Genomic DNA, 21,176 nt, shown 5'->3' with positions numbered 1-21,176 from the left:
GCTAAAGCTAATGTGAAGTTTCATTAGTCTGAGTTCGGCCTGGCAGTCACGTTAAGGTTTGTTGCCACTTTGTTTTGTCCCAGCAGCAAACCTACATGAAGCAAACCCCTCCCATTAAGAAACACTGTTTGTGGAAACTCAACGATGGAATTTTGCAGTAAAAAGACTAACTTTTGCAGATCCCAACCTTATTGGCTCAGACAGTCCGGGCATATCTTTGAAGACGCATGCCCATCCACTCATGCATGCACACGTTTAGTTTACATTGCACTAATTGTAACACTATTCACTACTCTGGCACTCAACTCAAAATGTCTTTTTTCATAGTTTCCTCTATTTCTTTCAGAGAGTGGTAGACATACACAGCATTACAAACAAAACATGCATAGAGGGCTTACAGAATACAGAACAACAGGATTCATTAATACTGTTTATCTGCAGTAATCTGCATGGCAAGTGACACTACACTCGATAACTTGAATAAGAAGAGGAAAAATTAACTTTCACATTGTCACCTACCTCTCAAAGTCTCCTTCTGCTGTTCTGTCTTATCGCTGCTTTTAAATTAGCTTCATCCCCATCAGCTGTAAAAAAGTGACAGATCAGATAATGGGCAGCCTTTCAGAGTTTGGACGGACTCTTCCAAAGTCCTGACTATCATTTACCTTTGTCAGACATCTGTGATGTCCTTCTCATGCTATCAGATATGATAGAACAAGAGAAGAAGAAGAACAGGGCAGAAGGAGCATGAAGCTAAAGGTCACCTTCTATTTTTGTCCAAAGTACGCAGAGAGGATATATATTCTAGTGTGCTCTGAACTGTCGGCTGTGTTGTTCACCTTCTGTTTGCCAGGACCGCCGCGTTTTATTTCTGAAGAAGACCACTGTGTTCAACCCTGCTGTGTGAACTAGACTGTTCTCCATCGTCTGTCCTTGTATCTCTTTGAGCCTACAGTATTGTTGCCCCAAGCCCTGAGCATGTGGAACTGTGTCCTTGCCACAGTGTCTCAGTGTTTCTTCTCAATGTGTATTAGGCGGCATTTATTCATTCAGCTCATGCATATACCACAATGCCTTATTTAGAAGTGATACATAAGAGGATTATGAGCGTTTTTTTTGTGAAATGGATTATATCTGATTGGCATGGATTTTGTCGAGTTGATGGAAGGAAGGCCATTGGCAAAGGAACAAGCTATTTGATCTTTGTGCTGTTCAGAATCCTGATCGAGGACTGTTATTTGTAACACTGCAGGATATTTTAAAATTGGTGTTATTGTCTTGTGAAATATTTTGGCTTCAGAGCTCTGATCTCAACTCAGCTGTTGAGACTGACAGCTGTTCCCACTGGTTGATATAAACCAGAGGTTCCCACATTTTTTCAGACCATATACATTACAGCAGACGCTTTTATCCAAAGCGACTTATAATTCAGATTATATTACATTTCTATTGTTATTAAATTTCCAACTGCAGACTCTTACTACTCTTCATTGCATTGAAAGGTTTGTCTGACTCTCAACTGTCAGGGCCATCGTTGTCACCTGTCTCTTGGAACCTTCTGAAGGGATATAGTTTCTTATACTTTTTCAGTGCATCACTTGTGGACATATATTTGGGTGTCTGGAGTGCCTACCAACGCACGTACCGTGAAATAAGACAACTCAGTCTTTTTTTTTTTGTGGGCTGCCTAGGTCAGAAAACATGGGATTCAAAACAACATTCAGTTTTGCCATTCAGGGAAGGGGGCTTAAAGAGACAGACACTAAAATGGTGAATACAGGTATATTAAGACAGACAGCTTGAGAAAAATGTGTTTTGTGAACAAACAATGCAAAATACAAGCATGAACCTGAAAATGACCGTTATAGGCCCCCTTAAAGCTTGTTCTAGACACCATGATGTCCTACAAAGCTCATATGAGTCACTTTGCTTAAAATCTAAGAATTCAACTCGGATCCTTATACTGTTTCTCAGTTCATAACAGAACTACCAATATTGAGATGCTTACACTGCTGCCAGTCACCTTTACCACAGTTCCCTCGATTCATCCATTATATATCTTCATCATACCAGTAGCAAAAAAGTATGAGTAGTTTTCCCTCCGGAGCAGCTCTGCCTCTAAAAAAACAGGTTGTACGCTTTCTTCAGTGCATCTGTATACTGCAGCATCGGTATGTTTTAATCTGGCAATATTTAATTCAATTAAATCATTAGGATTATAGTCTGACCCCTAATTTTAATGAGGGCTAACCAGGCTTTTGAATGAGCTACACTAATTAGGGGCGTATTATTCATGTGCCACAATAAGGGCTTCATTGTGCTTAGATAAAATAATCTAATAGCTTCACTAATGGAAACCAACCATTTAAGTTTTTTTTTAGCGAATGTGAAGAATGACGTCTGTGTCGGGAAAGAATAAGCATTTGCATGAAAAATAGCCTCCTTGTATGCTGCGCTGTCAGATGGCTCGGTTCAAGTTTTTTTTCTTGTGTCTTTGTACTGTGAAGTATTGTCAGCAGACCTTTCTGGCAGGATAATCACAGGCAGAGAGAAGTGGGAAGGTGGCAGCAGCACATTATGTCATGTGCAAAGCAGCCAACAGTATGACCAAGTCTTTTTTTTTTTTCTATTAGGCCAAACAGAGCATACATTTATGTTGAGATTAAATGCTTTACATTGTGAATGCAGATTTTGGTAGCACGTTCTATGATCATGAACATACTTATAATGCATTATGATCTGCTCATAGCACTGTATATTCACAGTAATAAGCACTTGTATTATACTTGTAATATATCATGCTTTATAACAATAATCATGACAAATTTATAATGACTTACAACTTCAAGTATCATAATATATAATATTATCATAATATTTTTTTCCCCCATTCCCAGAGCTGTAATACAATATAAGTGAGTGATCAGCAATTATGAAATAAGGATACTTGACCGTATAAGTCATTTCACTCCGTGTTTAGGACATAGTATACATAAGGATTGCACAACTAGTGAGCTACTTCTCATTTACAATGCCCGTACCAACAAGGGCCTTTAAAGCAACAAACTACAGATTTCAACTAGAAAGGTTCGTCAATAGAGCGCAGATCTCAGCCAGGTGTGTCTGCAACTACCACAGCTATATTGTCGATTGAATGAATACAACCCATAATTTGCTAACCCCTCCATCTAGACCGCAAGTGTATCAGACGTGTATCAAACGGATACGCTCTCACTTTGCAGATTTCTGCGCTCGCACGCGTCTCGAGAGTGTAACCGTGACTTGAAGAGTTTATTTTGGTTTGAAGTCTATTTTTTTCAACAATACACATGTAAATGCGAGGTTGATAAAGAGGCACGGAAATAACTGTGTCTGCAGAGCAACAGATATACAGTCTATGGTTTTGCACACACATACCCGTGCAGTAGTATTCCTTGTGGACAATCCAAAGGCCTGTGATGGTCGCACCATGTCGCAGAGAGCCTGAGGAGCCTCGCCGTGGTAATACTTCCATTGTTTATTGTAATAAAGCATTATGGATATTTGAGTGCTTGTACCTATAATTCTACAGTGCTATGAGCTGATTATCACACCTTGTAAGTATGTGTATAATGCATTATAGACAAGGGCATTGTAAAAATTAGTTGTTTTTTTTCCTTAATGTGGTGACAAAAAAATCTCCAGTCAGCACTTGATATGTGCCTGATGTTCTTGTTTAATGATGCACAAAATCAATTGTGGTGATTAGTTTTCTCATTTCTTACTGGCCGTCTCCCTCTCTCCTTTTTCAATCACTCTCCATGTGTCAATCTCGTGACGTTGAAGGCAAATACACCCTGGCAATACAGCAGCATCACCTTCCTTCTGTTCGTCATCTGTGAAATCATAATGTAGCCCGGCATTAAAAAAAAAAATAAAAAATCTATTTATGTCTGTTTTGAGGTCTTGTGTGTCAGAAGTTTCCATGTTTAATGCTTTAAGCTTTAAGAAATAAAAAAACAGAACCAGAGTACACAGATCTATACACGGTGAGTACAGAGTGTAAAGAGCCTGGAGTTGCCGTCAGTCAGACCAGAATTTATCAGCACATCAAAGGGGGATGGAGACGGGTAGGCTTTCATCTTACCACATGTTGTCATTCTACATTACAGCTGATAGAGTGCGCTTAGGTAGATGGGCAAACAAGGTAAGGCAAGATGAAAGTGGCTGCAGATGAGCAAGAGATAGGATTCCTGGATTTGTCCTCAATTGCACTGTAGGCCAACTAAATGTCAGCCTCTTTTTATACTAATCATGTTAGCATGTTCTGTATGACTGCACGTGCCAAACAGGACAGAGTTATTCAAGTGTAAATTGTGTCTTTCTTTCTGTGGTTTTCTTTCATTGTTTTCTCTGGAAAGTTCTTCGAAGCAGACTGGAAGCTGTGATGCACTTCAAGCTACAATGACTTGTGGCATCTTTGTGCATATACAAACTATTAAATATGCATTTTTACACAAACACGCCTTCTCAAAGAGAGAAAGAGGAAAACAGAAAACAACCTCTTATCATTGCTATTGTGCTATTATTATTTGTTTGTAAATTAATAGCTTTAAAACTGAATAGCGTAACAGCATAGCAAGCCTCAGTGTACAAGGAAGCACAGTTTTGCCTTATATACTGTACTTTACACTTATAGAACTAGGGTTACAATGTCGTAAACTTTCTTACCATCCATGAAAGTTGACTCCATGATATAACGCTCATATTTATTTCAACATCATGAAAAACGTTAACTCCCTCTCGCAGCATATGTGTTGACTGAAAGTCATATATGCAGAACAGATGTACAGACGTCACTTGCTACTCATTACTCAGGGCAAAATGGAGATGACCCACGGTCCCTCAAAGAACAGATCACAACAGAGGCAGATTGAAGGAAAGTGTAATGAAATAGCAATTCAGTCTGATTGCCAGGCTGTAGTGGATAACAGAAGAAATAGTAACTGTGAGGTATTCTGACCTCAATCCACTGAGCAAAAAAGCAAACAAACAGAAAACAAAAAGCTAGAAGTGGAGATGGCTCAGCATCTCAGGAAAGATGTCAGCTATGATGGGGTCTTCTTTCAGTCGTAGACCTCAAACAGTCAATCACTGCAAAGGATTTGACAGCAAATATTGATATATGATGAGGTTTGGTTTGTCCATTTATGTTTGGCTCACTAAAATCGAGGGATCGAACATAAAAAGGGCTCCAAATCCTACACAGTTCATCTGATTCTCGAGGAGAAAATGTGTCCAAATACTTCAACGGTATGAATAATAAGTAAAGAGTAAAGTTCATTGTTGTATATTCTTTTATTACAGCATTTGACTTGTGGTATTTACTAGTATTTTACCGTGCATATGTGTATGTGTGTATGTACAGTATGCCATATGAATTGACAAAAGTACCGTGTGTTTTTCTCCTGCAGCACTGAAAGACGCTCGCTTTCAGCTGGTGAACTTCTCCGACAACGAGCTGCGGGTGTCACTGTCTAATGTCTCTCTGTCAGACGAGGGGCGATATGTTTGCCAGCTCTACACAGACCCCCCCCAGGAAGCCTACGCTGACATCACCGTCCTAAGTACAACCGCAAAACACACACGCACATAAAGATATACACAAACACTCAATGTTATTAGTAGCAGCGAGGCAAAAGCCTTTTAATTAACATTTAGACTGTGGAAGACAGCATACATTCACATCCTGAGCATCATGGTTGACAGCTTACTAGGAAGCCTGCAAGAGGTTTTGACAGCAGTTTGGAACAGGAAAAGCATGTATCTCATATCTGGCTGCTTATTAAGTCTTGTCATAATGTTGTAGTGTTTAAGCTAGCTAATATACAGTAAACAGGTTCATAATTGCTGATGGCGAGTATACACAACGAGGCCGTTAAGGCGGACTATTTGGCGTTTTGTGGTCTCATTTAGCCACTTGTTAGCAACCGTCTTTCATAAGCTTAAACAATTCTGTAGTATGGTATCTACTAAGGTATCTTATGGCGTAGAACAAAATGTTAAAATATCGTAAGCTGGTTTTAACCATGTACCTTATTTCAGGAATCTAAAATCAGCAAAAACCCATTCAAAAAACATAGACTTCAAGACAAGGAAACCAGAAGTGCAGAGATGTTAACTCATTTCTGTGTTTTAGGATACATTCCTGTTGCACTCTGTAGCTGGGTATCAATCAGTAGAGGGCAGTTGCTTTGCATATTTATACCACAATATGCAGAATTCAAATACTTTGGACTAAAAATTGGACCTGAATCCAGATCAATCTCTAAATACATATACATTGGTTTTCAGCTGAAAAAGTGGTCTGGGCTTTTAATTACTCTTAAAAAAAAAAAAGAAGTCGTCTCTCTGTCAGCTCTGTTGTCTTCTCAACATGTAGTGCCCCAATGTTTACAAAGATTCGTTTGTGTGTCCTGTCGCAGTTCCTCCAGGTAACCCCATCATCGAGGCCCGGGATGAGGTCCTGAGCGAGGGCAACGAGACAGAGATGACCTGCACTGCCATGAGCAGTAAGCCTGCTGCCACCATCAAATGGATGAAGGGAGATAAAGAGCTTCCAGGTAGGTCGACTCCGCACATAAAGAGACGCTCACAATCATCTATTATGACATTTCCTGTGTTAACACAATAAAGCTGGTATGTAATATTGCAGACAATGTTTTTTTCAAAAATATTTACTCATTGCTCTACTTTTTTGATTACTTATCTGAACAAAGAATACTTCTGTGTGAAAGAACACACTGTGTTCCATGAACCAGAGAAATAGGGCTGAATGATGTGTCACCTCTAAGAAGAAAGAAAACTCCTGCTTCACGGTACCATACATAAATTCCACATAAAATCAAACAAAAGGAGACCATGAACGTTTTCAATTGCAATTCAATGCAATTTTCTCTTAAGAAGTCACAATAACCCTGAAATGTGAATGAACCTGAATCTTCACCTATTACCTCAACCATTGTGTTTTTAAGGTGAAGTCAGTCCACAAACACTAAAAAAGAACGTTTTACATATTTGACATCCAAGCAGACACCCCTTCTGTAATTCTGAAAAGTCGTAAAGACTTCAACCACTGAGGTGGATTCTAAAAGTCTCAAATAACCTATTGTTGAGTAAACTAGATTTAAGCTCCCTCAGAAGGCTAAACTACTAGAGATATGGAGAGAAAACGTTGCTAATAGTTTACCCTTCTGCTAATCGCTGCAGTGAACTACCTGTAGCTGTGAGCCTTTGGCTACTGTTAGCAAAAGGCTGAAATATTAACAACATCTCCGTCTGTGAAACACTGAAACACACCAATATTATCAGACTGTCTTTTCGATAAGTCTGTCATCCATTTTTGGGTTGATTTGCAGTGTAGGCAGTTGTTGCCAATGCTGGAATAATCACTTTTTCTGCAGGATATTTCGCCATTAAATCAGGCTTTTACTGTCTGAAACGTCCTGCACATGCATATGCATTTATACAACAGCCAACAGGGACACCTTTTGTCTGAAATGACCTACGATTGGCCTAAGTTTCCCGTCACGGGGTAGATTTATTTTTCAAAACCTGACAACAGAGCCAAGAGGAGTCTAGTTTTCTCTCAGACCACTTGAATTACAACATACTGAAAGGTTATTTAGGATACTTTGCCAAATGAAAATATACTGCCTTCCCAGTTTTGTGATGGAAGAAATCTAATCTTGACTTAAACCAACATGGACTTTTAATCTCAGGACTAAACTTAAAAATAGCTGGCAATATTAAAACTATTGTTGAGACCAGGTTGACTGCTCCGTTTGCTGATCGAGTAATGGCTAAACCAAAAAGACAAAATGTCTTGAGGGACAGTATGTCGCAGCAGGTTGCAAGCTCAGAGAGGCAAACCATTTCAGAAATCAAGAAGAAGCGGTTGAGATAGATCCCAAAGTCGATGCCAAATAGTGTGTTGTTACACACCGGTAAAGCACAGGCCCCACCGGTGGGCATCAGGGGACACTGGAGCTTGATGCCCTTTCTGAGCATTTCCTTTATAGAGCAGCCTGCAATCCGTTGCAGAACATGGAAATGGATAGCACTGCTATAGGTGAAAGCAATTTTGGTATATGCACAAAATGACACACCTGCTGCTTAGCATTTCATACACGGTTTGTTGAACAAACCAACAGAAAAAAAAAATTGTTTTAGGCTTAAAAGGTCATCATGAATTATTGTGTTTGCCATGGAATAAAAATAATTCAGTGAAAACGATTTAACTACTTTGCCACTGGTGATCCTGTTGAATCCAGAATGCACCTGAACACAAGTTTCTGTAGGTTTGCACGGTCTACTTTTAAGTGTTGCAAAATTCTTTTTCAACAACTTTTGCATGGACGTGTGCATTTTTTAAGCCCTTGTGCCATGTGTATAAATGAACCATTTTTAGGGAGTTTCTTTCCTCCCTCGCTGGTGTCCCATATTTACTGCTTGCATCAATGCTGTTGCTTTTCAAATGGAGCTCTGCTGTGACTTTGAATAGTTTCCATTAAGGCGATGTGCATGTGCAGTGGTGGCAAGAGTCTGTTGGCACCGCGACAACTTTCATGCCTTCATCAAAGGTAGCTGAGCTTCAGAAGTCAGAGCGGAGCTCAGGGGTGAACAGGCCTCCTGCCAGGCAACTCCACCTTAGAGCCCAGACAGCAAGCTTTGTAAAGACTTTGAAACAAAGGTCCTAATCTGAAGTTGTGTAGAAGGCCCTGAGCAGCTTCACCTTTACACTGCAGCACATTACACCCTCAGTGGTCTGCTCAAATCCGAGAATGTGCCAAGGTCAGGGATAGTCTTAAAACTAGCTGTTAACACCACAAAAAATGACTGTTGACATTCAGTCAAATCCTCTTACATTGCTATGTTTCTGCTGACCACTAAATACTTAGCTATTGGCAATATTTCAGTATTGATTAGCCAAAGGTAGCTCTCCTGTGGTCACTGTTCAGTGAAGCTCCTAAATATAGTATCTTAATTGTGCAAATACTCTTGTGTCCGATTATAGAAACTGACTCATTTTAGACTTAAAACATGAAGATGAATGTTCTTGAATTTTACTTTTCAGATTCAGTAATCTTGTATTTCAATATTTTGTACACCAGGATGGTCACAGTGAAAACCTTTTTACTTGACATTAAGTTAAATGAATACATGACCAACAGAAATCATATCAATTTAATTAATCGAATCCATTAAGATGATTACTTATTGATGAAGAATCTGCTGCAGAAAGCTGACGGTAACGCTGTAAACATGGTGTTTGGATGCAGGCTAAGTGGTAGCGGTGACCACTGAAATACCGATCCATTATTCAGGGTTGCACAGCATCTCTGTTTAATGGGATCTTGCCACGGTGCCTCCATACAGAACACTCTCCATCCAGCATGTTCTTGGTTTTCGGTGTGCGATGACTTTATTTGTTTTGAGTAATATTTCCCTCCTTCACTCAGTATTCGCCGGCTCTTTAGCTGAGCGTTCAAACAATGGTCATTTGCTTGTTATAATAAATAGCTGAAAAATGATTTGTATAACGCTAAATGCCACTCGACCCCACGCATACGCTGTTTTCCCACACTTGTTGGGAATGGAATCACATTTACAGAATAGGCTCAGCACTCTTTGAAGTTCTACAATTGACAGATGCAGTTATTTTTTTTTTACAATAACACTACAATCAGTGGTACTTAAAGGATCACCTGTTACAAGACTGCATTTGGAGCATGCCATTTGCTTTTATCCATTTCCGCCGCAGGTGAAAAGGTGCTAATAGCTGAAACAGCCTAACACAATGGCGGGCACATTTATAAAATCCATCAGGTTTTTTTTTTATAATTTTACATTCTTTGTAAGCAAAACTTCACTGATATTCCAGACGTTTTAATGCTAGCTCTTTACATGTCAAATAACTCCTCAGTGTGTTTACACTGCAGCCACATTGTGAAAAAGAATCTTGGTGTTGCTCTGCTGAAAATGAAAGACTGAAAGAAAAGGAATGGCTGATGGTGCCAGAGTTCTGACACCAGGACAGAATGACTTAAATTATCTTTGGCTGTGGCTTATTGCCTGGAAGACTTATTTCTAATTAAACCTCCCCAGAATGTAACCTAATTACCTGGAGAGAGAATCAGGCTCGCTTACTGTAAATATCATTTAAAGGTTGCAATCGTCATGCTTGCCAATGTAAATCCAACCATCTCTCCTAATATGCACAGGCCCATAATCTCACTATTATCACCTTTTCTTGTCTTTTCTTTCACTGTTATCATTTTGTTGGATTTATTAACACATTGGAAGTCATGCAAAGAGTGAGTTATAGCAGTGTAGGGTGTAGCTATGGAGGTCATTCTCTTCTTTTTAAGACGAAAGGAAGAAAAGAAAAAGGAAGAGCCAGTAGGTAGAGCAAATCATTGACTGACAGGAACCAGAACTGGCCTCAAGTCCTATGGGACAACCACAATGTGATTTCAATTACCCAGCAGGAAGACTCTACAAGTGGATTTTGGGCGAAGAAAAGCGTCGAGACTTATTTGTTTAACTAGACACAGCTCCCTTACTGCTCCACAAGAATGTGGTTAAATAATAACAACAATAATAAGAAGTGAGAGGAGGGCCACCTGAGTTTGTATGTTAAGGTCGACAGAACACTTAAAGTGTCACTTGACCTTCCACTGACTTTTGGTGACGTTCATCTCTACTGGCCTCGCTCCAAAGTTAGTCTATTCGTCCTTGACACAGATTGACGAGAGCTTTCACTAATTCATTATTAATACTCACTAAGGGCTTTTCGACTTGTGTTCTATTGAAGTCACATAATTCTATCAACTCCTTGATAGTTTTACAGAATTCAAGTTAAAAACAAAGGCACCAGAATGATTTCTGAGCAGTGTATTAAGTGTATAAATCTATTTATTTTTCTTTTTGTGGTCAGTGCTGGCCTTTGAAGGACCTCTGTCCAAAACAGAGGAAGTCTATCAGCTGCTCTGTCCGAGTATTGATGCTTGAAAATTGGAAATTTGACTTGGAACTATTCATTTTCACATAATTTATGACCTTTGTTGTTACTAGGCTATAGATAATGCCCGAAAAGCTTACAGCCAAAAAAGGACGTGAACGTTGAATTGATTTGTTTTTATGTTCATACGGCTTATGAGGCACGGCGCAAAAATGCTGGCTGTTTGATGAATCGCAAAGAGAACCTGATATGGAGAGTGCCGAAACGAGTACCGACAGCTTGTGAGAAGTGCTGATGTGCAAGAAAAAGTCGAGGTATACCAACGAGTAAACTGATGAAGTGCCGGCCCGAATCTAAAAAAAGAGCCACGGTGTGTAGACAGTTATGAGACAAGCGTTGATGATAAATGCATCTCTATAATGACGCTACTGTGGCTATTGCTAGCGTGTTCCTGTCTAGCAGGTAAGTTGGCTCAACAGTCACTATGTTGCCAAGTTTCCAGCGTTCCCTTTCTTTTGAGGATTCATGGATATGCCGCTTTGCTGCATTTCTGGTGACCCCGGCCTGTGCCTAAAACTGCAAAGAGAATTAGCTGTACATCAGGGCTAAAGGGCAATTCACACTGATCCTATCACGTTCTGTAGTGTTATGTGATTTGACCTGTATTATTTGATTCCTGTTAGTAGCACAAACTGGATGAGCTAACACAGAAAAAAGTAGTCAAGGAGCATTAGCTGAGATGTGCCAAACCCAGGGAGAAAATGTGATCGAATTACTTTTGTGGAGTGTTGACTCTGGGGCCCATCCTAAAGCAGCAATGTGCATAAGCCTTGCATGATGCCTCCAGTGAGTGGGCTTCAGTAGAAAACAATTGGCAAATCGGTGTCGATGCATCCAGTGTGTTTCCCTCAAGAGCGACATTGTTTCTATTTGAACACATTAATATTTGATGCAGCACATTTGGAGTTCTCTCAAATGTCCCTTTCACTAAAACACTCTGTCTCCTCTGCCTCAAGGAATGGGCACCAGCAACTTCTTGTGGTGTCCAGCGCGCAGCAGGGTTCGTTTGTGTTATCTCTACCTAGCACACATGGATGGTGAGCTAGAGGCTGCTCTGTGGTCATGTGAAGATACCTCAATTCAGGCCAAGAGAAAACGAGAACAAGACAAATTCACCTCACAGACTGTAGTTCCGATTTGTGACCCCTTCATAGTTTCAGAATGGCACTGAGCAGTATAATTTGTTCTATATTATCACTGGGTGATATGCAACCTGTGCAAATGGAGCCACAAGTTTGAAATGTGTGGTAATTAAGACTTAGGCTCATGATTATCTCAACCACATTACCGTTTATGATACCATTTATTATAGCTATTATACTTTACATAACCTGCCTTTGTACAGGTTCCAAACCCACAGACACTTAGTTTCTGTAGGTGAGTATTATGATTTCACAATGAATTCCTGAGCTGTAAAGAAAGAGATCCAGAGACCGGACTTGAATAAAGACGTCTCCTCGCCACTGTTTCATGCATCTCAAAAGACATTTTGATTTGAGCAGGCCCCTTCAGGTTCCCGTTTCAGGTGCTTTCATAAATCTGAAGCCTCTAGTGGTATTTATTCATGACAACCTGTTCCTTTACACCAGGCACATCACACGGGTTTGCTTTCCCCCGCACCCAAAAGAGACAGCTGTCACCGCGGTGACGGCATCACCACAGTGGCAGAGCTGCAGCACAGGAGTGGATGGGATGTGCACTTAGTGCATATTTTACAGCTAAAATACAAACTGATTGATGCAACTACTCACATTAAAACCGATTTTCTCTCTGTACCAGCATTTCTCTTGGCAGCCTCTTTTTTTTCTTTCTTTTGCTTGTTTTATTGATGTGACACAAACACACACATGTGCAACAGACTGTTAGAAAGTAGGACAAAGGGGTAAAAATAATCAATCTGTGTTTGTGACTCTGCCGTGTAGCGTTGTCTCCAGCGATCCCTCTTATTTTGTATGACTGTGATGAGGTATCGTCTTCATTGCTTTTGAGAACATACTGTCTGTGTGTGATATTACAGAGCGGCCACTAATCAGAGGAGGGTTACTTTGCAGGCTTCAGATCTGGCAGGGCTGCGCCAAAGGTGGCCACACAATAAATCTGGCTTCTTAAAGCCTAATGAGTGATTCACAGTCGCACAGTAGCCCCTGACAGCAGGCAATTGTTAGATGATTCACCTTCTCTGACCATTCTCAAGGACACCCTCCTCATTTCCACTCTACATATTTTGTAAGGTCAATGAAAGGAAGACATTCTGCTTGCAGCCACACAATGGCTGTGTTTATCAGCATTTTCCCTTGCAGCCTTGAGAACAAAGGTTTCAGCTTTGTTATTTTTTCAAGTAAAACTTAGTGGCCTGACCCTTCAAGGAAACAAGTTGTTCACAAAGTACTCCCAGAGGAACCAAGGGTGCATCAAAAAAATGAGTTTCAGCAAGTTAGTAAGAAATCCAAAATATGAGCTTTTGGTAATATTTTCAAAGATTTTTACAATAAAAGCATGCCAACTTTATTCATATTTTCTTTGTTAAGCCAGCCTAAACCCTCGGGAGCTCAGTCTTCTTGATATGACTGTAGTGTGGAAAGCACACTGAAAATCAATGGAGCCCTGAAGGAGGAAGACAACCAACCAGCAAACTATGGGAATTCATTCAAGTGATTAAGGCAACAAGCAGTGCTGTGTTTATTGTTTGAGTATGAATTAGACATTACAAATTTGGAGGAAAAGGAAATTGGAAGAATGATGAGGCAGTGGTGATCACTGTTGCCTCACAGCAAGGAGGGTCCTTGGTTCAAAACCTTCAGCTAGATGGTGACTCATGTGCAGGTTTTCTCCACTCCACTCTATTCCCACAGACCAAACGCATAAAGGTTATATTAATTGGAGCCTGGTGTTAATGGTAGTATGTTCATATTTGTGAACCTTTTATAGACTGACAACCTGTCCAGGGTGTACGCTACCTGTCACCCATTGTGAGCTGGGATAGGCGCCAAACCCCTGCAACCTTGCAAAGGATAAGTGGCTATGGATGGATAGAGATGAGTGTAATGTTTCCAGAACAGCCTCCATGTTTTTCAACCTTCAGTTACTGAAAACCAATGTAACGCCGTTTGCCTTGCTCAGAGTACATCTTTACCACAATGATGGTGGCTGGCTGTTCCATGATTTAGCAGCTCACATTACGGCAGCTCCACAAGCATGTCGGAGAACTACGGTGGCTTTTTAAGATAACGTAAAAAAGGGAAATGTTCCTGCTAGAGCTATTGGTTTGTCCGTTTAGGCCTACTGTGGAAACATGCCTTTACAACACAACGGACTCGGTGAAGAGGACCCACTCCCTATGTAGATATGAAGGGCTCATTCTAAGCTAAATGAAGACATGGTTATCAATATTATATTCCTTTTATATTAATAGATCATCACATTAAACTGGACTGTCAAACAACAATCAGTCGGTTGTTTGGTTAAAAGCTAATTAGCTTTCAGATTATACTAATGCTTAAGTAAATTTTACGGACTTTCTATGTGATTCTCATTCTGCACCTGTATTGCTGTGTTTAAGTCTTGCTTGTGTTTTGGCGTTTCCCATAGGCAAGCCCAAGGTTGAGCTGACCTACGACAAGATGTACACAGTAACCAGCCGGCTGACGTTCACTGTGAGTAAGGAGGATGATGGCGTACCTGTGTCTTGCATCATAGACCACCCTGCAGTCAAGGACTTCCAAGCACAGATATACCTGGAGGTGCAGTGTAAGTACTTTTGGTCAATAATAAATATAAAATCTGCATGGATATTTAAGCTGTATTGTGCTAGTTTTGTGTGTCTCATCAGCTTAACTTGGAAATCGAACTAGAAATATAGAGAAGTGTTCCATTCCCACTAATTAAATGGTATAAACTTGCTACTTCTTCCCTAACTAAAACTTGGTGTTGTGACATGTATGACAGTGTTTGTGAAGGAAATGATCTCCTTGCAAAGGTTATGTTGAATACAAAGAAATTAGACTGCAATGGAATAGATTCTTCCATCTCTACTAATTAAATGACATACATTTCACACATTTTTCACCCACTGAAACTTCTTCAATGTCATTAGAGGGAAACTATCTCAGTGTATGATGAATAGAAAGTGCAAATAGATTCAAACTCATGTTTACGAACATCTTCCAGAGAAATATACTAATGTACGGCATCAGTTTACCTTTGCACTTCTGTCTGAAAAAAAATTATATTTCCTCCCCTTTTTTTTACTATTTCTCATGTTCCTGTTGAAGTTGACTTCATATTACAAGATATATACAGTATATATATATATACAGTATGTATATGCAATATGAGGTACTATCGTAGAGCTTTGGGTGCCCAGATGGCTACAGTATTGTTGTTCATTTCTAACATCATCACATGTGAATACAGGGGTCATTAGATCCACAAGTCTCAGCTTTCTAGTCAAATCCACTTCATGCAATTTCAAGACTTATGCAGTAACCACTTTTAGAATAGGAGAACATAACACAATTATACTGCACCCAAAAACTGCATTGTTTTTGCTCCAAACGGCATGGGATCAACAGTAAGTGTGCATGTTTATAAACAGGAGACGCCCTTGTGAATAAGGCCAAGTCAGTTTATCCCTTACCTAAATTTAGCCTATTTGGAGCTTAATTTAGCCTCCTTTCAGACATGCTAGCATGTTTTGGTTGGTACCAATGGATTCCTTAGATTGTATAGTTTAATATGAAACCAATATGTTCACTCTAGCCTACTACATCCTCTGAAAAAGTCAATTCAGGCCAAGGACAATGGCGTCCACGAGGAGTGCAAGAGGTTAATTGAGGTCAGAGGTCATGTTTTTATTGCTACAATGGATTTATTTGGAACGACAAAGGCATCACACATGAGTATTTGCAACAATTTACCACTTATAGTGGTTCATATATAAGGTATGTGATTCAGGCCTGACTATGACATTGGAAATTAATCTAAACTGACTACTCAGCCATGTGACAAGTAATTAAAATGCTAGGCCTTTGAAATGTGGAGTTTTAGATCTTTTCATTGATGCAAAATGATAGAATTTATGTATTTTATGCTTCTGTAACCTTATGTCTTTGGCCTCTGGCATGTCCTAGCATTCTATTTAAAAAATAAAAGTCTTCTGTAGCTATCTGACCTTTCCCTGGGGGAGCGAGAAGAGGAGATCAGCTCATCTACGGAGGCAGCATGGCATTTTGTTTGCCTCTGATAACAGGGAGCTCACATGGACCACCTAGCTCAGCACCTCACACTGCTTCAGGCTCTGTGCGTACTGCAATGGACAGCACTGCACTGCACCTTCTCTTTTGATAATATACAGTTGAATATAAAATGTAGAGTGAGAGAATGATACTGTAGGTGGGGATTTCACAATTATCTTCTTTGACTTCTCTTCTATGTCATATTTATGATATTTATGAATCTGTAATGTATGATGTCTTTAGAGCAGTTTCTTGATTTCCAAAATAATTTCCTTTTTATATGCACCAACTAAAATTGATGAATTAATTAATTGGAAGTGTCTCACTCCCAAAACTGTCCAGGTGAGACGCTCACACAAGTATTTATGTTATGCACTAAGACATAGACCTAATTACAATGTACTAATTCAGATTAGATTAGGGATTATTTGGTTCATATGTCATACCAAATGTAATGTCATGTTCTAAATAGTTCCAGATGTCTAAAGATTCCCGGTCTCCATTTCCCCTATAATTAGTCCCAAATTGCATCGTCCTTTCTACAAACTTTTAAGAATCTAGCTACGTATCATTTCCTCCCTGTGAAACTATAAACAACAGGATCCGTAAATTGAAGCTCACTTTTGCTGGCATACTGTTTGTTTACTGATTATATATTATACTGATAGACAGTGATTTACATTACAATCACTCACTGCGTTGGCAATTTGTGAGTGGAACGGAGTGCATTGTGTGGTAGGAAACAACAAAAAGGCCATTGTCAGGGGAAAGCATAATTAAATAAGCCTGTAATGTTTATGTGTATAAGCAAAGCAAGCTGTTTTGCTCCGTTGCCTGGTTGGTTTTCCCTTAAGGTCAGCCGGCTGCGAAAAGATGGATAGTGCCGTCTTGAGTGCTTATGAGGTGAGGCACACAATAAAGCAAATAATTCAGTTAGCATAATGATAACGGCCTCCTTGCATACTGTAGATGTTATTTCATTTCCACTGAAGTGGCAGTATCCAGATCTGGCGGTGCAGTGTGTGTGTGTTTTTTTCCATCAAGCAGAGACAAGAAAGCTCCGACATAACTACTTGAGGCTATCAAAACAACTTACAGATGCCTAGCGTCCTTCATGTTTATGGCTCCGAGATGACAAGGTCAGATGACGTTGTGAGCGAAGAAAAAGTTGCAGGATGCCATGTTGCGCCTGGAGTGGAAACTAAACCAAAGGGTTGTTGTCTAAAGCCGTGCATGCCCACTGAGCAGAAGACTTGGCTTTTTGCCCATCTGCTGTCCATCACCAAGACTGAGAGTCGGCCACGGACAGGGTGTGATTTAGACAGATGGATGGCCAGACACGTGTTGTTTGTTGCAGAGAAGGTCGGACAGCAGTGTGAAACTTAACAGCCGGCTTTGAAATCATAACTCAGGCCCTCTGTCTACAGGCTGATTAAAAATGCAAGTAACGAATGGTGCATTTAGACTATAAAATGGGGAAAAAAGAACAATCAGAAAACTGTAATTACACCATTGTGACTCAGCAGACTGTAGTGAGATGACTCAGGTATTTATCGAGATGATCTGACGTAGGAGCAACAGAATAACATTGTGTTGCAAACAAGATAGGGCATAATGTGCTGAAAGCATTCAAGTGTGTTCTTGAGGTTAATTAAGCTATTGATGTTTTGCCGAAAAAAAATTTCACCAGCAGTGCCATTATTTTAGATGGCACTGCTGGTGAAACAATCTTTGCTTTTGATGAATGCAGTGATTGTTTGAGCGACAGATTCTCTTCCAATACATACACATGCACATTAAAGACATTTTAACATTTCAATGAAGACGAAAATTGACCCTTTACTAAGCCCCGCCCTCCGTTGCTAATCCGTCAAGCTGTAAGAGCTACCATGGATCCCACTCTGTCACTAACTGCACTCTTGCGAAGATAAAGATAGAAGTTCAAGCCTACAGATCACAGTGTAAAAGTGAACAGCCCCATAACCTGGAGATGGAGCCAGAAGACATTCACTGTTACAATCATTAAAAAAACAAACACATGTACTTATAGTGGGATACCTTAAAAGGTGTAAGTTTGAGCAGGACCTTTGTTGTCCTTGTTTTGTCTCAGTCTTACTTTCAGTGCATGGTTACACTGAACTCAATCCCTTACCCAGATGCTAGCTTGAATGAAACATTTCATTTTTGTCCAGAATAAAGGATCATCTCTCACACCAAGACGAGAAAAAAGCTTTGATAACACCAGCAACAGTCAAGGGAGTGGGAACAACAGAAACTCCGTGGTAGCAAAGAATAGCACAGCAGCGACTGTCAAAGCACCCCACTGATTGTCAAAACAACACGCTTACATTTTCTTTTCAGCTGCCTCAGCTTGTCAACAGTGTCTTCGGTTTTATGTAGCAACTTTATCGGGCAATGTCTTTGGACATACTCAGGGCTATGTGTGGTTGTGCACTGCACCACATTGATCATTCCCCAAAGCTTTGGCTCGTGTTTTGGTGTAAGGGTTGATTTAAAATACCATCAATACTATGCCCAAGGTAGACCCAACAAGAGTGATTTGATGCAAGGGAAGAGCGGGAAAGGCAGTAGTAGTAGGTGAATATTACTCAGCTGACGTTATCAGCTGAGTAATAATGTGAGGAGTCAGGTAAGAATATCTGTGCTGTACACCTCCATGGATATGATTGGATGCTATTTGTCAGCAGGTAGCCTGATGGAGAGTGTGAAGCCAATCAGCTAATGATTCACTCAACTGTGGTGCTCTGCCTGAACAACAGTGCCTAATGTCTCTCATGATGTGATATGAATCCTGACTGTTTGCTGCAGCTCCTCTTTGGAAGAATCAAGCCAAACACTTTGGGAAAGTTTGATAATTTGACACGCTACCAGAAAACATAGATCACGTCGTTGCACATGGACATCATTTGTAGGATACTGGGTTGTGTTATATATTTTAAATCATATTTTTCAGTTTACTGTATACAGTGAGAAAATCTTCTCACTCCTCATTTGGTAGCTGTGTGTGTTTATGAATGCTACAAACAACATAACTGCAAATGGGAATCAATCAGAAAGAACAATATAGATGCAGAGCAAAGATAATGCATTGTCTGTTGTGTTGTCCCAGTAATTCATTCTCTGTCTCTCTCCCTTTCCTTTCAGACAAACCAGAGGTAAAGATCATGGTAGAATTTCCTCAGGGTCTTACCAGGGAAGGAGAGAACCTGGAACTGACGTGTCAGGCCAAAGGCAAACCCCAGTACGATACAGACCCACTCTCACACTCACACAATTAAAAATGTGCCATGGGTAGAGAAACCACATTTATTGATTCGTGCATGCGAGTGTCTTGTTGCAGTGGCATGCAGAACTATCTTGCTGTTTTTTCTTAGCATCGGTATATCGGTTAGCTTTTTCAAAATTCAATAGTTCAGTTCATTTTTTTTGGAACCATGACCACCAAATTATAATTCAAAGTATAATTCATTCAAATTTACCGGCAGGAGAACTGTACTAGGACGGCCTTATTGTTACAGACAGACCTGAGGCCACACAATTCTAAATGGCCATTCTTGGATACATAATCACCTATTGAATGGCAGCTTTTTTCTTTTTCAGGAATTTCAAGGGGCCTGTAGTTATGAAAACATCAGAATCACTCTGATATTTTGAGCAGATGTTTAATTGCCACTCTTTTAAAGGCAAAGGACAGAGCAGAAAGGGTAATTACTGATAGTGAATGGACTGGGTCCTAAAATCTCGAAGGACAAACTTTAGTAGAAAAGGGGTTGAAAAGGAAGGCAGTTGAGTGCTAATATTCTGAAGGTATTTAGGGAGACTGAGAGTATGTTGATGGACTCGAGGCACTGGATGTGCACAGATGTGCACAGATGATTCAAGTTAAAAGATTGTTTGTACACAGAGCTGAGGACAAATAATAAGTATAATTTTGCCCCAATGTCAAAAATGAACTCTCAGTGGCCTTTATCATTTCTGTGATATTTCCGGCATTGACATCATAAAGCTCTTGTTTGACACTCATTAGGTTATTATCCCACATGTATCATCTGTAAACCAAGGTGCTGTTTTGTTTAGATGACAGGTCTTCGTGATATGAGATGTAATGGAGTGCAATTGAAGCCATTAGGGCACTCCGGGTTGAGTAAAGGAGTGAGAGCTTTGTGTCTCAGGCAGGAGGCCTGCCGAACTATCCAAACATCAGTGCAGTTGTGCTGTTGGTATCAATCATATTAGTTTGTTGACAAGGTAGTTCAAATTTGAACGGGAAAAAATAATCACCTGTTTAGGCTGGAGCTATGAATATTACATCGGAAACGATGATGTGACCAACTTGCAGGTGTGGCATTGCAGTGGGTGTTTTCATGTTCAAGTAAATTCAAATTTGCAAAAAAGTTTCTCATTCTGAACGTCTGTATGATTCTCTGAAGAGTCGAAGTACAAGAACACGCAAACACACACATCGAACCAAACACTGTGTAATTCAGACTGCCTCCATCCACCAGCACCCCCGAAGTTTTCATACTTGGCATAGAGACAAGCTAACTACCCGTATTCATTTTATAAAGATGAAAACACAATCAATACAGTGAGCTGGGAATTGGAAGTCATTTTCATTAGAGCTGCTGAGAGTTGTGCAGTCATTACCAGCCGATAGCACAGGGGGCCTCGGCTGCAGGCAGCCATTTGTATTCTAGACGCCTGCCCTTCCTCTCTCCTTGCAGCCTCATCTTACCTCTTTCGTCTATCTCTGTCTATCTTCCTTCTCTAGATTCACTCTCCCCATCTCACAACATCCGATCCACCTTTTTCTAGGTCATGTCTCTCACTCTATCTTATTTATATATTTATCATTTATT

General features: G+C 40.1%; 1 protein-coding gene across 4 annotated transcripts in view; it reads left to right on the top strand.

The window, feature by feature from the left end:
• cadm1a (cell adhesion molecule 1a) overlaps positions 1–21,176 on the top strand; it is a 380,582-nt gene that overhangs the window by 310,603 nt on the left and 48,803 nt on the right. For all 4 annotated transcript variants that reach the window (XM_031868998.1, XM_031868997.1, XM_031868996.1 and 1 more), the window contains exons 4-7: positions 5,454–5,606; positions 6,465–6,602; positions 14,651–14,809; positions 19,462–19,558. In XM_031868998.1, the coding sequence (XP_031724858.1) occupies positions 5,454–5,606; positions 6,465–6,602; positions 14,651–14,809; positions 19,462–19,558 (547 nt within the window). The remainder of the gene's footprint in view (positions 1–5,453; positions 5,607–6,464; positions 6,603–14,650; positions 14,810–19,461; positions 19,559–21,176) is intronic.

The sequence above is a fragment of the Anarrhichthys ocellatus genome, unplaced genomic scaffold (assembly GCF_004355925.1).
Source record: "Anarrhichthys ocellatus isolate YVR2014 unplaced genomic scaffold, GSC_Weel_1.0 scaffold45, whole genome shotgun sequence".
NCBI lineage: Eukaryota > Metazoa > Chordata > Actinopteri > Perciformes > Anarhichadidae > Anarrhichthys > Anarrhichthys ocellatus.
Note: the sequence above shows the minus strand (reverse complement) of the source record. Positions and strands in the feature narration are given on the sequence as shown.